This window comes from Panicum hallii, chromosome 3 (genome assembly GCF_002211085.1).
Source record: "Panicum hallii strain FIL2 chromosome 3, PHallii_v3.1, whole genome shotgun sequence".
Lineage (NCBI taxonomy): Eukaryota > Viridiplantae > Streptophyta > Magnoliopsida > Poales > Poaceae > Panicum > Panicum hallii.
The window spans coordinates 59646532-59668120 of NC_038044.1; the positions used below are offsets into that span (position 1 = coordinate 59646532).

The 21589-nt window shown below is 44.2% G+C and overlaps 3 protein-coding genes across 4 annotated transcripts; 1 reads left to right on the forward strand and 2 right to left on the reverse strand.

Moving 5' to 3' along the window:
- Window positions 1-553: 553 nt before the first annotated feature.
- LOC112887592 (aspartic proteinase nepenthesin-1-like) lies at window positions 554-1966 on the reverse strand. The gene has a single exon (XM_025953815.1). The coding sequence runs from the start codon at window positions 1964-1966 to the stop codon at window positions 650-652; it is 1317 nt and encodes a 438-aa protein (XP_025809600.1). The 3' UTR covers window positions 554-649.
- Window positions 1967-3090: 1124 nt separating this feature from the next.
- On the reverse strand, window positions 3091-9497 carry LOC112886865 (CTP synthase). 2 transcript variants are annotated; one of them, XM_025952879.1, is made up of 23 exons: window positions 9258-9497; window positions 8321-8400; window positions 8144-8230; window positions 8018-8068; window positions 7809-7926; window positions 7672-7728; window positions 7341-7405; window positions 7096-7179; window positions 6730-6780; window positions 6587-6649; window positions 6425-6471; window positions 5839-5908; window positions 5691-5753; window positions 5296-5385; window positions 5048-5086; window positions 4809-4958; window positions 4634-4711; window positions 4478-4563; window positions 4133-4181; window positions 3953-4033; window positions 3780-3873; window positions 3460-3556; window positions 3091-3350 (listed from the first exon to the last, which is right to left on the reverse strand). In XM_025952879.1, exons 1-22 carry the CDS (start codon window positions 9412-9414, stop codon window positions 3480-3482), a joined length of 1737 nt encoding a protein of 578 aa, XP_025808664.1. In that variant the 5' UTR covers window positions 9415-9497; the 3' UTR covers window positions 3091-3350; window positions 3460-3479. The 2 variants fall into 2 exon arrangements, with proteins under 2 accessions (XP_025808664.1, XP_025808665.1); XM_025952880.1 differs by lacking the exon at window positions 6730-6780.
- Window positions 9498-13603: 4106 nt separating this feature from the next.
- On the forward strand, window positions 13604-15136 carry LOC112887628 (serine/arginine repetitive matrix protein 1-like). The gene has a single exon (XM_025953857.1). The coding sequence runs from the start codon at window positions 13607-13609 to the stop codon at window positions 14570-14572; it is 966 nt and encodes a 321-aa protein (XP_025809642.1). The 5' UTR covers window positions 13604-13606; the 3' UTR covers window positions 14573-15136.
- Window positions 15137-21589: the final 6453 nt, after the last annotated feature.

Sequence of the window (21589 nt, forward strand, 5' to 3'; positions counted from 1 at the left end):
TCAATTTGGCCATTGTACAGTGCTGTGATCTACCACATTGCATGATAAGATACTAAAGTCTACTCTACATCATCTAAACACGTGTAGTTAACTGTTAACGAGCGAATAACCATACTGACATAGTCGGGCAAACTTAATGGTCGTAATTTACGCTTCCTTAAGTATAATGGCTGAACTAAAACAGGTTGACAAGTACAATAACTATTCATATATTTTACTCAATTGAAAAAGCATATGGCGATGGGCTGTGATGTGATATTAGGCCTAATTCACACTACTACATGATGGACTGTCAATTCACGCTATTAGGTCTAATTCACGCTACCGCAATCTCTTCAGGTAATGGATTGTCGATTTGCAGCATAAGCGATATATAGTCTCCACCTATTTTTGTCCTAGCTGGTTGTTAGTCTTTTTCCAAGCGTGAATATAATCTGTTATGGTTTGATGTGTGTGTAGTGTTCTGTAAATATTTTGTTCTTCCTCTTAATAATGTAATAATACGTAGTTCACGGAGGAAAAAAATAGATTTTTTTTTAAATTCTGAGCCAAATATGAAATATGCACTTACTTATCATCCATATCGTACGTCGGTACGTATATATATCGTGCATCCACAATCACACACAAACACGTAGAAAAGCGTCCATCACACGGTGCTGCAGTCCGCCGTCTGGAAGGAGAGCACGCCCTTGTCGAGGTCGTACAGCACGTGCATGTCCTGCTGCATGTAGTTGCCGATGATGGTCGTCTCCTTCATCAGCGGCAGCGTCGCGTTGAGCGCCTCCGAGTTCAGCAGCACCATGCAGTCCGTGGCGTCGTCCGCGGGGCCCCAGTAGTTCCCCGGCGGCACCACCAGGTCCCCGCCGCCGCCGCCGAAGTGCAGCACCAGCGGCGGCACCAGCCTGCCGGTGTCCCCGCGCGCCACGCACAGGTCCCACCCCTCCGTCCGCGGGGGCACGACGCTGCCGCCCAGCTGCCGCGCCAGCTCCGCCCTCACCGCCCGGTACGCCGCGTCGACGAGCAGCGTGAACGGGGCGCCGGAGTCGATCAGCGCGCCGCCGGCCCACACCCCGCGCGCGACCTGCCGGAGCGCGAACGCCGACGCGGGGACGGCCAGCCTGGCGTCGCCCACCGACATCCCGACCAGGGGCAGGTAGTAGAACGTGTTGAACGGCGCTTCCCTGGGGTTCTCGGCGAACGGCACGGACGTGACCGGAGGAGCGCCGCCGCTGGTGTCCAGGCTGACGGGCGCGCCGACGAACAGGTGGCTCGGGCTGATGGTGTCGCGGAGGTAGGGCGTGAGGCAGTAGGAGAACCTGGTGTCGCCGAGCTGGGAGACGAGCGACAGCGCGCCCCTGCCGAGCCCAATGATTCCGGAAGCGCCGTTCAGGAACCCGGGCACGAGCCTGCTCTCCGTGATGCACCCGAAGGCGAGGCTCACCGTCTCCGATTGGAACGTGAAGGCCTCGGTGCCGAGGACGCCGGCGATGTCCCCGCCGCCGTAGCCGGTGTCGACGGCGCACGTCCTGCCGTCGCGCGCGCACCGGGTCTCGAAGCCCATGGCGCACGCGGCGTCGCCGCACGCCACGGCGCGGTCGGTGCGCGACCGGGCCGGGTTGTAGTAGGGGAGGTTCTGCCGGAAGCAGCCGGCGGGGCGGCAGAGGGAGCACTGCGTCCACACGAGGTTGCTGCCGGTGTCGATGATGGCCTCGGCGCGCTGCGGCGGGTCGCCGATGAGGTACGCGGCGATGTACTGCGACGCGCCGCCCCAGCGGACGGGCGCGGTCACCCCGCCCATGGACGTCAGCCGGCGGTGGGTGCGCTCGGCGGCGCGGCGCATGCGCTCCCCCACCGTGCAGTTCTCCTTGGCGTCGACGTGGGTGAGCTCGAGGCGGATGCCGGCGCAGGTGGCGAACGCCAGGGAGGCGCACAAGAGCGCGAGCCAGAGCAAAGGTCTCGCCATTTTTAAGCTTGTGTCAGCTCCCGTGTGTGTGTGCATGGTGGGCAGGTAGTAAGTGTATATATAGCATGAAGATGGGTGAGGGATTATTGGGTACGAAAAGAAGTGATCAAATGTCGACATGTTGACATTGCAATTTGCAAGTGGATATGTTTCTAAGGTTAACATTCAAACTTGAAGGTTAAAAAACACTTTGGAGAGGATAAACACTAGATTTTATAGAGATGATGATGATGATGATGATGAAGTGTACTGTTACATGATTAGCGGAGAAATTTCGTTTCTCTCTTCCGGAATGAATCAAGTTGACCAGACTTCAGGTATAGGTTACTAAATTGTTTAAATGGAGCAATTCAAATGTTGTATTCTTTTGGAGCAGATGTCATGTATGGCATACATTTGCATTGTTGAATTGGAATTCAGGTCTCGCAAGAGATAATACAGAGGCCATTTTTCATACCATTTGACCATTTTTGTTGTTATGGATAAAATTATATAATTGGACATTGCTATCAACAGGAGTAGGTAGCATTTTAGTTGTACTGACTTGGTCATAAAAACCTACTAATCGAAATTATTCGACCAATGGAATCTCGAAATGTCAAAGCAATTTTGATTTCCTGGAAATTACTCCGCGCTAAATGTACTGATTCTCGTCTTGTAGAAGCTCAGCAACAATCTACCTAAATCTCCAAACATATGTCTATAGTCAAGCGTCAACACAATAGTTGTGTTTTTAAGAAAATAAATAGAATGGTTCTTAAAAAAACCATTCTATAGACAATGTACCCTTTGGAAATGCAGCGGCCAAGTCAGTGACCTTTGCTAGGCTTTGGCTCTGAAAATGACTTAGTTTTGGCTTCAATGGTGAACTAGCTTTTTTTTATGGAGTTGAAACCCTTTAGGATACGTTTGACAAAATTACTTCTAAGTGGCTATATCGATAATTTCAGTGGTACTTAATGCTTGTGGAGGAAGGAGAAGGCAGTGAAACAACTTTTTTAAAAAAATTCTTCCCTCCTGCGTAAGCCATTTTGGGGTTTCAGAGGCTTCTTAGGTGAAGCCGTTTTCCTTTTACCTATTTGACAGGGCTTTCACAAAAGCCGGTGGAGAAACCCTGTCAAACAGGCAATTAAAATGGCAGCTTCATTCGCAATCAGATTATTTCACAGGGTGACATGATATGCTCATAGCTGTCAACAAAATCATGAGGTTCAACCCCGTATACAGATCATCAGCTACGCCACTCAAGTTAAGTGGTCTCTAAGGGCACAAAGTCTCTTCTAGTGCAGTTCCATTTCCGGTACATATAATGTGTACAGAAACAGCTTGAACCTCAGCAGCAATGAGCAAAATGCTTCAACTCCACCCAAAGGGAGATCCCTATCTGGAAAAAGAAACAAGAGTACTACTCTTCAACTGAATGTCCAGAAACATTAGTTATATATCCTGAGAAAATGCCTTTGAGGGATAACCCGTGTCTCAGAACCCTTTACCTGACATCAATAGAATGACATTACTCAGAAGCTCCAATGTAACCATTCGAGTTATTTGAATTTGTTCCCAGTTGTTTAGTGGCCGCCATTATTAGCCCTGCGTAGTTGCCAGAACAAACAATATTAGACCTGCACAGCAAATATAGACTATGCAGGTAAAAAAATAACTCAGCACATTGAGATCATGATGGTGCTGCAGCATTCCAACTAGTGCAGATTAAAGTAATAAATTTTCTCAGAAAGGGGATCTAAACATTCAATAATTTTCGGTTTTGACTTTGTAAGTTAACTATTAAGTATAACCAAAAAGAAGTTTTCACCTGTAAAAGGAGGTGAAGGTCTTCGAGGCCTTGATTTGAACTCTGGATGGAACTGAACACCTACGTAGAAAGGGTGACCCTGTAGCTCCACAATCTGCCCACAGGTGCAAGCCGGTTCAGCCTTTGAAAAAAGAAAATCAAGACAAGAATGGCATATGCTGTTTTCTTAGTACCTCCATCCTCTTTCCACTTTCATCACAGCCAACAAAATGAAGACCAGCATTTTCAAGCATGGGAACAAAAGAAGGATTGACCTATTTAAACAAAAGAAATGAATAATCAGTTGAAAGCATCAGATTTACAGTGTACGCAAAGAATAACAGGATGTTTAGAAATGAAGATTAATGGCAAACCTCGTATCTATGACGATGACGCTCATCTACATGTGGAGGACATCCATACCTAAGAATTCGTACAATATTCCAAGTTAGAATGTGCATAATAATTTTGCATAAGGCAACTCCTAGAGATGGTCAATAACCAAGGGCTTGCACCAAAATTCAACCAAACAAAAGCCGCATTTTTGAATGCAGTGCAGCAAAAACATAAACTTCCAAGTATGGAAAGCTCCAGACAAACATAACTGTGTGAGAAATTATTTTTGTATGGTGGTGTCAATGGGTTGAGTTTCCAAGCAAACTAAATTCAATAGTGCCAAAGAAGATATGATTAACCAAGAAGGAATCGAATGTCCATACAGTTTTGATGTAAGACAATCAGGTTTGCGAAAGAATGTTCTCCTGCAGCCCAACCTCATCGTGTTTCCCATATGCGTTTTTGAAACCTGAACAGTTCATTGTCAAGGCATGAATAAAAGCTTGCCTCTTCCATAATCATAGCAGGAAAGTAAGTACCTCAGGCATGTACATAACAACATGGTCTGGTGCATCCTTGTTGAACTCTTCACTGTCTGCATCTCCCAGGCCCAAGACCTAGTGCGAAGCATAATCAAAGTGAAAATCTATATGGATAGGTTCATAAGTATAAGAAAGAGGCGGGGGGGGGGGGGGGGGGGGGAAGCAAACACACATGTCTGGACATCTCAATAACTGATATCTGCATGCCCAAGCAAATACCAAGATATGGAACTTTATTCTCACGGGCATATTTGGCAGCCAATATCATCCCTGAGATTCCACGATCTCCAAATCCTCCAGGTATCAAAACACATGCTGAACCCTGAAGTTTTCAGCATTCACGAATATTAACTTTTCAAATTGAGTTTATAAAAATTTAAAATAGTAAAGAGATACAATGGGCAAACGCACTTTAAGAGTTTCCCAGGCTTTTGCATGCGCATCTGGTGCCTATAAAAAAAACTGTCATCATGTGATACAACAACATACAAACAAAGAATGAACTGAAAATATAATAGGAGGAAATGTGTGGCTACAAATGCGAGCGAAAGTGCAACAACCATGAATCCATGATACAGAAACTTGATAGGCCAGCAAAGATACAAATGTGATGTTGTACTGAGATACTTATCTTACTGAACACATGAATAGTGGCTTACATTTATTGCAGTCTCATCTTCAAGATCTGAAGCTGCAATCCACTGGATAGATGGCTTCAATGAACAGGCAACACTAGCATGTAGGAGAGCCTGGAACAAATTGACACATGCAAAAACAAATTACAAATAACATTTTCATAATAGTACATAAGCCCAAATTGAATCAACAGTAAAACACAATAATGTGGCAGCTAAAAACCTCAGTTGCTTAACTATTGGAGAACAATTGTCTCAACTCTAGGAAATCATGGAAACAACTGTAACTATAATAATTATTGCACCACATAAAATATAAGTAAAAGCTTGTGTTCGCGGACATTTCACCATTGGCAAGCTACTTAAAAAAACAGTAGAACTTTTAATATTATAATACAGTTGAGTATATATGGACCAACCTTCACCACTGATAGATAAGAATCTGTCAAGTTAGTATACTTCCCAACCAAAGCAATTTTAACCTGCATAAAATTGAAATTCACTCAGACTTATTCTGCACCAATAAAAGAGCCAATCGACAATCAAATACTGTGTGACAATACTAACAGAGTTCTTAAGGTTGTCATATGACTCAGCCATCTCTGTCCAATCTCGTAACTCAGGTGGTCCAGCAGACCTATGAAATAAAAGCCAAGATGATATACCTCCCACACATACTAACCATAACACCATACACAAAAATTGGTAATGCCATTACAGTAAATATGATGTAACCATGTCAAGTCAACCACCACAGATGCCTGAGTAAGCCTTTCCACATTAATTAACGATGACTTCAAACGTAGGTCCAACATTGGAAGTTAAGCCAATCATCTATCAATATTGGTAATATATAATTCCTCAACAGTACGAGTCACCGTCACCTAGCACCATCTAAGTGGGTGCCTAGGTGCAAGGTACAAGCCTCCCACCTAGCACCTATTTGCCGCTTACGACTGTCAAGGCATGGCCTCCTTAACCCACCAAATCGCTCCCTAGGCGCTAGGTACCACCTCAAGTCCTCACCACCCAAAAAGTGCCTAGCCCTTCTAAAAACACTGACATGACTAAATTACAAATTCTATGTGAAGAAATATCCAAAATACTATAAATGCATTGATGAGCACTCATTTTAAGTAATTGTCTGACTCACCCTGCAAGGTTTAGCTGTTTGATTATAGCTTCATGAGCCTTTTGATTCTGCAAAATAATACTTGTCAAAATTTGTGTTGCAAGCAACACTAAATGCAAACAATACAGACTTAATATATTTCTAGCAAAGGTAAAGGTTAAGGTTCCTGTGAAAGTTACTCACTCTAAGAATAAGCGGGACATGCCATAAATTTGGAACATCATGGATGTTAAGTATGTTCTCAACCTACAGGAATGAAGGCAGAATGTAAATCAGAAAACAATGTGGATAAATGGCATTTTTCCAGACTTAATAATGAAACATACTGGGACATGGCAGAATTGTGAAAGCTTCTCTTTAACAGATCCTATTAGTGGCTGAAAAAGCAGACAGATATAGCTCAGATCGGAAAGGAACACTTAAATCCAATTGGACAACAGAAGAAAATGATTACAGCGCTAAAGACATGAACACAAAAGGTATACTACTAAGCCAAGGAAGATTAGGATAACCTAATGGTTGCTTAAACAAAATTCATTATGAGAAAACAAAATACAAACTGAACAGAAAATGTGCCATCACAAGTAGAATGCATGGGGAAAAGGATCAGAAATATCTATAATGACTTCAAATATGGCATTTTCAAAGCTTCTACTATTAATTATTATTATTATTTTACTTTTTTGCATTACCTGTGCTGACCGGCATGCTAGAAGATCAGGAGTCAGACCCAAGGCCCTCAATTCCCGTACACTGTGTTGTGTTGGCTTAGTTTTCTACAAAAAGGGAAAAAAAAGAATTACTTCAGATTCCCAGTACCAGCAATTATTTGTCATGATAGAAGACTTGAAAAGTGCAATGTGTTTTTTCCCTCATGTATGAATAGAAGATGTGATAGGCAGAATTCATCATTGACGTTAGAGGAAGAATTATTTACCTGCTCACCAACTACACCCAATACCAGAACAAGGCTAACATGTATGAGGCAGAAATTCTCCTTGCCTAGAAAATATATATAAGTGTATCAGTCACTTTCATGATAGTCACTAAAAAAGAAAGATGCTTTTGCTTCCAAAAAAATGTAAGCCATATGAACGGCACATTAGCAATTTAGCACCAAAAAATGGCAGCACAGAAAGTGTACCCTAATCTATGGTTCAACCATTCCCAAAGAAATAGAAGAAAAAAAAAGACCATGAGAAACAACACAAGTCTTAGAAGACCATAAAATGTGGAAATTAAAATGACGATTGAAACGCCAGCTATACCAAGAGAGAAGGACAATTGGCGCAAAGCTTCAATGAATGGCATTGACTCAATATCACCTGAAACAAGAGCAAAATCAATTTATTGGCTACATTAATAATTACAAAATGTCAGATCATGAGATATCATAAAACCCTACCTACAGTGCCTCCCAACTCAATAACACAAACATCAGCTGGACGAGTCTGCCCATCCACAGAGACGGAGGACACTGACTGTATCCACTGTTTTATTTCATCAGTTACATGAGGGACAACCTGGATATTTAAAACTGTAAGCATTTCATATTTTGCCATATGGGCATACCATATTATGCAACTCTAGCAACACATGCCACAAGGGAATTACCTGGACTGTCTTTCCAAGATAATCACCCTTTCTCTCCTTCTCAATGACAGACTGAAAGAAACAGAAACTATCTGTTTACAATCTAAAATGAGAAAATCCAAGCACTTCCGTGGGGCATACACTCACCTGATATATCTTTCCAGTGGTAATATTGTTGTCCCTAGTCAGAGTAACATCTAAGAAACGCTCATAATTTCCTAAATCCAAATCAACCTACAAATGGCACATGTCAGTCATAACTCAGCATCTACATTGCAAGATTAAGCATCGTTTATTTGATGAAAGCATGGAGTGGGACTGTACCTCTCCACCATCATCAAGAACAAACACCTCACCATGCTCGAAGGGGGACATAGTACCAGCATCTGTGTTCAAGTATGGATCTACAAAACAAGGAGATGAACAATCGTTAAGACAAGTGAGAGATGAACAATCGTCTACACATGGAGAACATGTGGATTTCTTGAAATCACATGAAAAAAGAACTTGCTGATATAACCTGTTCACAAATCACATGGAAAAAAAAGAACTTGCTAATGCAACCTGTTCACAAATCACATCCTAAAAGGTGCCCATCTTTAGACAGAAGTCATGAAAAAGCCAATCACAAAAGGCCATCCAGAGGCTGTAAAGCTTGAACACAGTGCACCAACCCACCAATAAGACGAAATCAAAGGACACATGTTATCCCTAAAAGGCCCAACACCAAACTTCACAATGGAACCAAAAGCTTACCTAAAACACGCCACAGGTTCCACCTCCAAAGGCAACTAAAAGCAGCAGCAACCAACTGTACTAGTGGGACAACGACCAGCCTTCAATACCTGACATCGATCGCACACGGGCTCATGAATTCATGAGGCACCGTTAAATTTCACCAGAGAGGAGGAAGACGGAAGTAACTGGAATCCCAAAGAGGTAATCTTTGACTGTCGCCCCAATTTCCATCAAGAATCAGTAAAGAATTGCCACCGACCACCGAGACGCCAAGGCAGAAACCAACAAACTACCGCTTTCCGCACCCGATTACCTAATCAGGAAAAGGTTAAATCCTAGTAGGATCATGGAAGCGAGTCGCATTCACTCCAAGAATAGCACGCCCCAGCTTTCCCCGCCCAAGAACCCGCAAGATTTCCTAGGGTTTAAAGGGGGCGCCCGCAAAGAACGCCTCGCGACGCCGCGGAGGGAGGGTTCCAGGAGAAGCGAGGGGGAGGGGAGAGAGCAGGCGGAGGCGGCGCACCGATCTTGATGCAGGTGACGCGGAGGCCGCAGGCCTTGAGAACGACGCCGACGCTGCTGGCGGTGACGCCCTTGCCGAGCCCGCTGACGACGCCGCCCGTGATCAGCACGTACTTGGTGGCCGCGGCCCGCGGCTGCTCTCCCGGCGGCGAGGACATGAGGCCGGAGGAGGGGGATATGCCGGCGGGGAGCGGGGGAGAGATGCTGCTGCTGCTGCGCTTCCGCGGGGAAAAGGGATACTGTAGCAGCAAGCGCACGCTCGCCCCGTGTGCCCAACTTTTTGTATGGGAGCGGCCCGGAAAATCCGGGCCAGGTATGGGTCTGGGCCTAGGTGTTGAACCTGCTGGGCCTGGATCTGGACTCTAGATCTCTTGGTCTATATCTAGGTTTTGATTTTTGACCCTGCCGAACCCAAGGCGTGTTTTTGGACCAGTTGGACTGGGCAGAGCCTTAGCATAAAAAGGACCTAGCCCGGCCCAAACATAGCTCGATTTTTGTCCCGCTGAAGTAGCTTATGGAGAGTATTGTGAGTGGTAACTGGTAAGCAGTTGGCAGAAAACCATTAGGCTAACCCAAGCTCAAACCAAAACATCGAATCGATTAAAATTTTCCAAACTTTGAAACCATAGCCCACATTTGATATCCAAGGGAACTTTAGGGCCGGGTTAGGGCAGCCATTCTGGACCCAGCACAAATCGAGCTTTCTATTGGTCCCATCCAGCACATGCTTGCTCGGGTCTAGGTCGAGCTATTGCTGTTCTTGGAAGAAAAAAGGAAAAAAAAAACTATTCGTGTGGAATAAAAAAAGCATGACTTTTATGAAGTTCCTACGGGTCTTTTGTGGTTGAAATAGCAACATAATAATTGCTGGAGGAGGTAGAATGCTGTACGGGACGTGAGTAGATATTGGCACACGCGGCATATTCGACTGGATTTGTGCAGAAAAAAGAGGCTCGATTTCCATGAAGTAGGCGTGCGGCAAGCCGTACGAAATTCCACGGGCCGCGCTTTTCCGGAGCCCTTCCAGTGCAAATTACTGTAAGCTTGCTGGATTTTAGAGGCCTAAACTTTAGCTCTATCGTATAAAACAAATTTTATTATTTAATATTAGATAAAGTCTAATTATAAAACTAGTTGCTGAACCCTGAGCTAATTCACGAGATGAATCCAACGAGATAGTTAATTTATAATTAGCGGATGGTTACTAAATCATCACTGTTGCAAATTATAGATTAATTAGATTTATTAAATTCATTTCGTGAATTAGCACCTATGTGTGAAAAAAATTATAAACAGATTTTATTTAATATTTCTAAAAAATAATATTCTCTTTAGTGTGATGGGATTAAAGTTTTTTCTGAACCAACCAGGCCTCAGACGGAGTCGCGTAGGGGGAGAGGGAGAGATTTTCGTGACGCCGAGCTGAAAACGGCGGTCATGTCTCATGTGAAAAACCCGTCTACCTGAGACGGAGACGGCAGGGCGGGCCCGCAGGTGATTAGAATTAAACCACGTGGCGCCGCGCCAAATCAATCCCAATCGCAGCCCGCCAGCTCGGCGCTTGGCTTCGCCGTGCCGGGGGGGGGGGCAACGTGCCGACCAACCGGTGACGTCGACCCACGGAACGGACGGCGCCGCGGATCGGCCGTACGATCGCGCGCGGACGGCTGCCGCCCTCTCCCCGCTTGGCCGTGCTAGTCCCAGCGCCAGTACTCCTCTCAGCAATATCCTCCATATGTGTTATTACAGATACATTATGACGTCAATTAGTAGCCACAATTATCTTTTGGAGGTCGTGCTGGTGTCCAGAACATCACGCATGGTTGGGAAAAATTTGTTATAATATACTTTTTTGCAAGTAAAAGCTTATTATAATATGATTTCGACAAGGTACTAGTAAGAATTATGCGCGTTTGAGAAAATCGCAGTTATTTTGGATACTTGCGTTCAGCAAAGTTAAGTATTCTCTCCGTTCCAAATTACAGATCATTTTGATTCACGCTAATCTCCAGGGGCTGCTCCTGCTCTGCATCGAGTCTGATCCGCGTTGTATATGTTGATAGATGACCATGATCCTAGTTCCTATTTATTCGCAGCATGATCGAATGAATATCTGATGAGAGTGCATGAAAAATGCCCGGCCGCGCAATGCTCTCTCCTACTGCTCCAAGCACGCAATGCCCATGCATGTAATGTACTGTACCCGATGTGCATGATAGGCCAGGGCTAACATGTAAAGAGGCCAGAACCGTGCCGTGCGTAATGGAAGTCAGTGACGGCTTCTACCAAACAAAGCGTACGGGCATACGTCGTACCGTCCGAACCCCTGAAGCTGCCGCGCGCGCGCGCATGAAGTACGCCTCTGCCTTTGCGACGGCAAGTCAGAACAGCGAAGCCCATCTCCGATCCCAAGAGATGCATGCATGCTTCATGGCAAACAAACTGAATTAACTAACAAACTGACAATGGGATTTAAGCTTTCAAAAACAAGAAGGTGATCGACTACAGACGGGCCTCCAAGTTTTTGAGAGGTCTTGGGTTTACCTACTCCACATGTTTGTTTTTTAGTTTGACTATTCCAATTAAAGCTGACAGAGATCCAACCGTGAATTCTATCTATGACAACCTATTAGTAATAGTTATAAAATTTACTCTCAAGGAAATAATAGCTACAAAAAATTATAGTCGCCAAAAGTGTTTTCAAATTTTAATCCAACAGTACAAATTTCATGGAACATATATAATTCATGGACTATTAGATCACTTATTACTGTTGATCGAAGCGTGATTTCAGACTGTTTAAAGCCAAACACACGCTACAAGCGAGCCAAGAGAGTGCACCAGATAAGAGTTTGATAAGAGGAAAAAAAATCCGATGGCCCACCGCGGGATGTTTCTTGCTGAAGCATTAATTTGAGTATGTCAATATGTAGCTTATAATGTTTGGGTGATACATGACATCACACCTCCCATTTTCCAAAAAAAAAATACGACCTTGATAACATTACCTCAAAATACATGTCAATATTTCGCAGAAAGGGACAGCAAAATGAATTGTTCGAGATAATTTGAGATAGTTAGAATTGAGTCCTTTTTTATTATAAAAATCCCATTGAAGTGGTTTATTGGGAATCGAGGTTTTACTAAAAGAAAAGTGATTGAACAAAGACTATGCCACTTCGTAAGGACAATGAATGCCACAACGGCATCAGGTTCTCCTAGCTTAATGTTTATATTAGCTAAGATGGATGCCGTAGGTCAAATCACACTAATCAAAACTATACTATAAGCATCAAACCAATATAGTCATAGGATCCTTCTCTTGTGCTTACATATGCCATCATTTCCACTACTTAAATTATTTCCTTCCTTTTCTTCAAAACTTCATTGCTAGAGGTTTAATGACTTTAGTCAGCTGAAGAGATCGCTGTAGAAGTACTAGTTGTTGGGCATAACCTACACAACATAAGGAAGCACGCCGCAAATCTTATTACTGACTCCCTTCGTTCCAAATTTCAGGTCGTTTTAGCTTTTCTAAATATATTATCTTTTCTATGTATCTAGATATAACATGTGTCTAGGTGCATAGAAAATCCAATGTATGTAGAAAAATTAAATGATATATAATTTGAAACAGAGCGGGTATAAAAATTGTTTGACAAAGAGACATATATAGTGACTCTATCAATATATAGTTAAATATTTTGTGTTTCAAGAAAAGGAAGAATAATTTATCTTCTAAATACCATTTTTTCTCTTTACCGTTTTATCTTTCTAGTGTAGAGTAAAGCTAGAGTGAGTTAAAAGACATATATTTGAATGTTCACTTTTGTTTATATCTGATTTTGCTTTAATTTCGTAAAAGCATTTCGAGAGTAATTTTTTAAATACCTACAACTATGTGTTACATGTGTTGCAAAAAACTACAACTTTTGATGTCTATTGAACAAACTCGTAACTGTTTAAAAAATATTGCATGAACTATAAATTCCTCAATGTGGATCCACACACAATCCTATAGGTGGTGTTCATGTTCTCAGTCTCACGTATTGTGAAGAAAGTTGTAGTTTTTATAAAATTATGTCGAAATAGTTATAGATTTATTCAACATGCATAATAAGGTATGGTTTTTACAACATGTGAAATAAAATAGTAGTAGGGTTTTTTGAAATTTACTCAAAGTTTGGAGAAGGGACTGATGTTCAAGAGGTACATGAATTCTGGTTTTCCAGGGGGCCAAATCGGAAAACATCCAGTATCCAACCAACTCCTCGCGAGCGCTTTAAATCCTCATTACTTCCGTGTCTCGCCATCCCCACTGGCCACCACCACCACCACATCGCCGGCCCAATGGCCGCCAGCTCCGGCGACCACTGTGCCAGCGGCAGCGGCGGCGGAGGCGTCGGGGACGAAAGCGCGTGCTCCACCCCCTTCGTCAGCGCGCCGTCCAGCCCCGCCCGTGACCCGTCGTTCTCCGCCGCCGGCTGCTTCTACAGCGCGCCGGCGAGCCCCGCGCGCAGCGGACCCGGCACCAACGATGAGTATGGCTGCGAGCTGGGGTTCGACTTCAATTTCGACTTCTCGCGCTGCCCGTCGCCAGCGGCGGCCGCGATGTCCTCCGCCGACGAGCTCTTCCACAACGGCCAGATCCGGCCAATGCGGCTCGCGTCCTTCCTCCTCCGCCCGCAGGCGCTTCCGCCGCTCAACGGAGACGTTCCCGAAGGCCATCCGGCGCCGCCGCTGCCGGAGGCGGAGGCGAAAGTGGCGCCGGCGGACGAGCGCGGCCGTTTCCGGAGCCGGTCCGTGCACCGCCGGTCCCGCTCCCTCTCCCCGTTCCGCACTCACTGGCTCTCTCCGTCGTCGTCGCCTGCTCCGGTGGCGAGCTCGGGCGAGCCAGCGGCTGGGGAAGTTGCCCCATCGGCCTCCAGGTCGTCGTCCTCTTCCTCGACTGCGTCCTCTGCGTCGTCCTCCTCTTCAAGAAGCTACCGCAGGTGGGGGTTCTTGAAGGACCTCCTCCATCGGAGCAAGTCCGACAGCGGCAAGCACCCTCCTTTACCTTCTAATCCGTCGCCTCCGCCGCCGGCGCCCAAGAGGAACCCCTCCCCGGCGGCGTCGCGAGGCCGCGGGAGGGCGAGGACATCGGCGCACGCGCGCCTGTACGAGGCCCGCCGCGCGGAGGCGGAGGAGATGCGGCGGCGCACGTTCCTGCCGTACCGGCAGGGTCTCCTCCTCGGCTGCTTGGGGCTCGGCTCCCCGGGCTACGGCGCCATGCACGGCCTCGCCGCCGCGGCAGCGGCCGGCAAGTCAAGACCGTGACGTACGCCGTCACCACCTCCACCTCCACCTCCATGAACGCCTCTCCTTCTCTTCCTCCTCGAGCTGCCAGTTCTTGGAGCTCAACTGTTCATGGCTTAGCTTAGTCTTAAGTATTGTAATGTAAATTAAGTGAGTAGCTGGGAAAAAGGGGTTGACCTTTTTGTTGTACAGAAAAGGGATCAGTGGGCTGTGTGATCTCTGTTTGTAGTAATCTTATGGTGATGTAATCTAAGTGTTGGCTGCCCGAAAAGTTGGTCTTTTGATGGTGATTCTTGTTCTTGTTGCCTGATGGAGTTCTGTGGGTTGAGAGGTTATTGTGGTGACATGGCGGAAACGGTTCCTCTTACCGTCCCGGGCCCACGCGTCAGTGTCCAGGGCTGACGTCAGGGAAGACGCGTCCGACATGGCAAGAGCGAGGAACTGAAAGTTTGTGTTCTTTTTAAATGTGAGCAGTGTAAGGAGGAAGATCAACAGTAAGGAACCAGCAAGAATCTGGTGTTAAGATACTCTGTTTCCTCCTGTCATTGCATTCTTCTGTTCATTGAATTGCTGCTGCTTCGCGCAGCTGAGCTGCTGAGGTGATGAATGAGCCACATCTGTTGGTCGGTGAGCTGAGCCTCTCCAAGAACTAACATCTTCCAGCAGGTTCCAGCCTAATTACAAGCAGTGCACTAATGCTGCCGCTAAGTACTCCTGCATTGGGAGGGCAAGGCCAGCTGACACGACAGTTCTTTTTCGATCCTGCTGCTCCTTGGGTTCGGTAACTTCCAAGACACAATCATAGCACCATGTTAGAAAATCAAGACGGTTGCGATGTTCTCTCTCTGTTTACTCTACAGAAACAGTTCTTTGTTGTTTGGAGTAACTGTTTCAGAGAAAGTAATGACGAGCTACTTCTCCTGATCTCGTCACTTCAGCGCTGGTTGGTGAAGGTTGTTTTGCAGTTGCAGCTGGGGCTGGATCACTGTATGGCTTGTGTAGTTGGATTGTTGGATCTTCAGAAACCAGTAGTGAAGAATCTGGTAAAAGCCTGCAAGGGCTTCTTGGAGTAATGTAGCCGGGCAAGGGCCATGGAGAAAGTTGGTGAAAGTGATGAATGATCACTGATAGAAAGAGCCAAAGAGTGATTCTGTGCAGTGCGCAGGCTGGGCACTGCAAAATGTGGTACTGGTAGATCTCCTTTTCTTTTCCTCCTTGTGATTTCGCTCCAGTTTTTTCAGCATGGAAAATTTTGGCAAGAGAGCATGAGAGCTGACTACTGTGCAGTGACAAGAGGAACACTTGTGCTGCAACTTACTCTGAACACGAAATGTAGGGGTATGGATATGGTTTTTTATTACCTCTAGTATCTTTTCCAATGTTCCAGTCTGATTCTTGTGTGCCTTGTGGGGGCAACCCGGCAAGGCATGCCACTCCATGTCCTGAGTTCTGACTGAAACAACAATGCAGAGGATGAGAGGATGCCGGAACAGATGAACCGTGTGGCAATGCTGCATGAAGCGTGAACTGTACCGGTACTAGGCATGTGAGTACTTGCTACAGTGGTGCCACTTCATTCAAATCCAATAAAAAAAACAAACTGTCTATAAGTGGTTGGTGTCACCACCTCCCAACTTTAGAGAACGAAGCCCTACATCCATAACCCTAATCTTAAACCTCAGCCCTAAATCTGATCTGATGAGCGTTCAATGGATAGCAGAGGCCAAGTTATCCTTAGGATGTTAGTTTGGCTGTTCAAACTCGTCTTGTCACGACTATAATTCACTACAGTTTGGAGCACCTGAAGTTTGCTACTAAACATACAAATCTTTTTAAAGTGGCGTCCAAGAAATTTCTTAAATGGATATTTTAAAACGGCAAAGTTCTTTGTTCATTGAGATCATATTCAGTGCCCATAATTTACGAATTCCTTCCTGATGTGACATTTTGAATGACAAGCAATGAGAATTCCTTCATAATCACAGGGATCGGAGTGATCAGATGCAAGATGGCCAACAAAATGATGATGCCTAGTAGATGATTAGTCCATCCAATGGCCAGTTGATGATGCCTGTCTAGGTGTGTTTTACCTGAAGACCGGTGCCCCTTTTTGACTGGGAAAGAAGCTAGCTGCCTGTCATCCAATTGCACGCTTTCTATCATGACGATGAGGAGCGTCTGATGGGAAGCTTAACTGATGTGTCATGTGTTCGCCCAGATACTTGGTCACTTTAACTTTTTTCTCTCCGAGATTCCTAATCCATTTTCTAAATCATGACATAGTAATTGCATGATGTTTAGATGTACGCAATTGTTTAGCAGGAAATAGTTTTTGAGGTTCTAAAGAAAGATACTACTGCACTAGAAGAGATGATTGTAAGAAAAATAAATCAAACCGCCCCTGTGTTTTCGAAATGGTGTCTAAATCATGAAGAAATAAAACAAACCGCCACTGTGTTTATGAGATGGTTCAAAAAAAATCATAAAGAAACGTGGCAATTATGATCTTGAATGTTAATCATACGGATTTTTGTGGACCCAAAATGTAGAAAAGAAGAGTCAGGAATTGAGGCAAACCAAATGTGCTTGCAAACAAGAGTATCTTAAAGCCATAATTGAGTTTGACGACAGCATTGGAAGAGATCAGCAGTCTCTTTTTATCTGTCGTAATGGGCCATTAGTAGGACATTCATGCAGGAATGTTTAGTAATAAACCACAAACAAGCATGTGCATGCCGATATGCGCACCTTGTGTGTGTTTCTTTTTATGTATTTTTCTATCAATCATTTGGCACACCTTCATACTGGTCATCTAAATAATGCAGGGCGCTAATTGAAATATTTGGATCTCATAGTAAAGTACACACAAAATACACTTTTTATATATTTGGCACGCCTTTTTCTAACTGTAGGAAAAACATCTAAAATAATGCATGTAGGTAACTGAAACTTCTCTATTCACACGGTTAAACAAACACAAATATATTAAGCAGCATAGAGATATCCCGCATTAAGTCATTCATACGAAGGAAAATAGAGGTTGTCTCTAGTAGCATAGCCGCAGATGCAGAAGATGATGTTTCTACAATAGTACCAAGCAGAGGGAAACTAACACCTGAATTATGAAATGTCCAATTAATGTGGTGTTTGCTCCCATTTGTGTAGTTGCAGATGCAAGTATTGTGCCATTCAAAAATATAGGTGAGATTGTTGGGGGTTATTGTTCTTGAAGAAAAGTGTACTAGACAGTAGACACCAATTTTGGCCCTTACCAAAAATGCATTGAAGATTGGTGGGATTGCTTTTTCAAGAAAGCATACTAAATATTCCAACAACAAAAAAACATATTGCACATAATGACATAATGTGTGGTTTGGGGAGTCATCCATTGGCCTGAGGATGGGGCAAATGTGCAAAATGCAAAATGAAAGGGTAACACGCATGGAAAACATACTATGCATGAAGAAATGAAGGCAGGCACATCCATCTTTTTGTGAATCTTACTCCGAGATGCACTTCTAATGGAAGCACAAATAACCATAGATGAAAAGAAAATGTTTAATTATATTTACCGGCCAATGTTGGTTCATATCGATGTTAACGACATGGTGCATCAGCTCAAGGGAAGATCAACCTCCACATTCAGAGGAGCTACATTTGAGGCGGTACCGCGGTAGGAACAATGTGTAGCAACGCACAAAATTCGGCAAAGAATTTGTGCAACACAAGGCCAAAGAGTTCATCTCTAAACATAGGGACTATGCACAGAAAATGTAGTTCTATCATGGATGGACCATCGAACCACAGTTATTGTCAGCAGCACTGAAGTTAACATCCCGAGCTCTGCCTTCCCCTCCCTCCACAATGGCATGCTCTGAACCGTCGTCGTTGGGAGGGAGTTCAGCTACGGAGAATTTTATCTCACGTGTGTCTGTCGAGCACAAGGGATGAAGGGAATAATAAGCCTGTCGGGATCAACGGATCAACGATAGTTCATGAATAGCCAATCGAAATGGATGTTAGAAATTAAAATATTTAACGGTATACTTTAGTTCTAAAATATACTAGGTAAATTATGAAGTTGTTTAGTAATCTCGAGACAAAAAAAAAAACATGCGCAAGTGTTCCCGAAGAGAAGACAATGCCTTGACCTTGTTTTCGAACTGCAAGGTCTGATCAATCTGAACGACGATTCCTCCCCATCCTGAAGTCGTAGAACATGAGGTCCTTGAAGACAGTTGAAACGGCGATGGGAGCAAGCAAAAAATGTGTGCGACACACGGATTTCTGGTATCACATATTATTGATCAATAAAGGAAACCATTGTCTTGCACAATCTTGCAAGAGAGGTCTATTGTGCCATCACCAAAAGTCAACAACCAAAGCCTGCCTTCCCCTGCCTCCATTGTTGGGCGCGATCGGAGTTGAAAGATGGAGAATTCCATCTCATGCGTGCGTGCCAAGCACAAGCGCATAGCCCATTGGAATCTAGTAGACGCGGCCACACGCGTAGGAGAGGAGGACGCGTCCATCGCCGGTGTGGCGGGGCGCCCGCCATTCTCAAGTTGTCGCGGCTCAGGAAGATCTCCTCAAGTAGCTACCAGATCTTCGGGGAGGACCGGCTGCGCCGCCGCCGTCGAGGCCGAGGCCATGGCGCCGTTGTCGCGGGTCGCGGCGGTGGGAGAACCGCGGACGGTGGAGTGGACCTGGGCCAGTCTCGCTCAACTTTAAACGGGCTGGGTTGTACTGTTCTACTGGGCCAATGCATTCGAACGGTGACCCAGGCTATTTTGACAGGGCCCAGAGCAAACGGTTACTAGTGCACAACGGTGTGACAGGCCTAGATGGTGGCTAGGGGCTAGGGTTATAGTCAGCTTACGGATGCTTTTTTAAAGATAATGACTTGGTCGTAATTTTATTTAAGTACGTATCCTTTGTATCGATAGGCGCGTAGACTACGCCACACCATGTGGAATAGTTTGGTACACTTATTTTTCTCGCAGTATATATCTGCATTGAATTAGAGGACTCTTATCTCCCACTGGAATACAGGACTCTTATCTCCCACGGCAACATATACAAGTAGTTTCAAAATTTAGAAAAGTCGGTCATCATATTTAAATTCTGATTGCAGAACTATATTTCCTTTTTAAAAAGGACCTCCAAAATAAGATATCACTTGCATACGTTTCGGTAATATCTTTTAAAGACACAAAAGTTGCTTATGTAGAATATAAAAATACCAACTTAAACTAGTAAAAGTGCTCAATTGACTGGCTAAAGTTGCCTATCACTCATCATGCAATAAACATCCACCTACCTCGATACAATTGTTTGACATCATTCTCTAATCACAACATCCAATCTATCTTCTCAATACAAACATCAATATCCACTTAACTGAATTCAGATGAGTCAAGCAACATTTTGTAAAGACATAAGCAACTTTTGAAAAAGTCATAAGCAAATTAGAATACACTAAAAAATATTTTCTCAGATGAAAAAATATATTATTAAAATATAGTGGTGTGAGATCTTGTTTGTTTAAAACTCTAATTAAAACAAGTGCAACCGTATCACCGGATTTTGATTTGGATGCTTGAAATTGAAACTATGGTCTTTTCTATGATTAAAATTGTGTGCATGCACATGCGTATCCGTTCTCTTTCTTCTTCTCATATATGCATGCATATATTGACATCCGTCCTTTTCATTTTCTCTCTCTATCCCTCGCATGCATGCAGATATTCTAATATGTTTGCCCGGGGCTCCAAACTGATTTGCTCTATATAAAAGTAAAGTGATTGTGTAAAATACTTTTTACTAGAAAAGAGATAGCCGTACGAACAGTTTATAATACGGCCAGTCGTAAATTAGCCGCATCATTTTCTAAATGAAGGAAAGGAAAATGTTCCCATTCATCACGGTCCATTTTTATTACAAAGTTTATCAGCTACTCATAAAATGATAATAGAGGACCAAAACGAGAAATAATCAAAAAAATTAAAGTTATCATTGTCCGTCCATCTATTCTTGACATAATAACATGGCAACGTATCCGTTGCAAACCACAATTTCGTGCAAACTCCGTGCAAACCAACTAACAAAAGTTATAAAAAATTCTCAAAAAAATTATAGATGTACTTCGTTGCCTACTAGACCATTGTACAAATTTTCAAATTCAAATTCATCATATATTAAGAGATACAAAAAAGAGAAAATTTCTAAGATACAAAAAAGTATGATGAATTTTCTCTTTTTTGTATCTCTTAAAGTATGATGAATTTGAACTTGAAATTTTATAGAGTGGTCGAGTAGGCAACGAAGTACATCTATAATTTTTTTGAGAATTTTTTATAACTTTTGTTAGTTGGTTTGCACGGAGTTTGCACGAAATTGTGGTTTGCAGCGGATACGTTGCCTAATAACATAGAGGTCGAAGGCCACGATCTCCAAGCTCAAGATCTCTCTTGCCTCCTTATATATGCTACTACAGCAACATCTAGAGCTAAATGTTAAAAGCGGTTCCGGCTTGCCCTGCGAGCCGTCAATGAATGCCACGGAGTGGGGGACCAGTCCACGACCGAGCTGAAGAGGAAGCGAAGGCCCCGGGCGGGAGCAGACATCATCAGCCCGCCGCCGTGAAATGTAGGACCTAGCCGTGGCCGAGCTTGAGAGGAGGCGCAGGCCACCCACGACGGGGGGAGTAGGCGCCGGCGATCCACGTCGTTGGCCTGAGAGCCGCCGCCGCCATTACTGTGTCACTATCTAGGGTTAGGGAAGGTCGGGAGGGTGAGGAATGGGGAGTGGAGTTTGTGAAGATTGGAATGGGAGTTTATATATGTAGTGTTTACTCATGGGCTGGGCTAGAGTTTGCTCATGAGCTGAGTTAGAATTTGACGATGGGCCAATTTAACATATTTTAATTTCTTTGATTTATTAGTTTACCTGAGGGTTAGGTCCGAATTAATAGAGATTATTTCGATTAGTAATGACCTAAGATCGAATTGGTGACTAAATTTCTCGGTTTCGAATATT

Bases quoted from the DNA above. Each gene is read 5' to 3' on its own strand.
- LOC112886865 (XM_025952879.1), bottom strand. From the start codon at position 9,414: ATGTCCTCGCCGCCGGGAGAGCAGCCGCGGGCCGCGGCCACCAAGTAC. The intron at 8,069-8,143 runs GTGAGTGTATGC...TGTTTCTTTCAG, and splicing joins CCACTGGAAAGATATATCAG to TCTGTCATTGAGAAGGAGAG. The intron at 5,087-5,295 runs GTAAGCCACTAT...TTTTTTTTATAG, and splicing joins AAGATGAGACTGCAATAAAT to GCACCAGATGCGCATGCAAA.
- LOC112887628 (XM_025953857.1), top strand. From the start codon at position 13,607: ATGGCCGCCAGCTCCGGCGACCACTGTGCCAGCGGCAGCGGCGGCGGA.
- LOC112887592 (XM_025953815.1), bottom strand. From the start codon at position 1,966: ATGGCGAGACCTTTGCTCTGGCTCGCGCTCTTGTGCGCCTCCCTGGCG.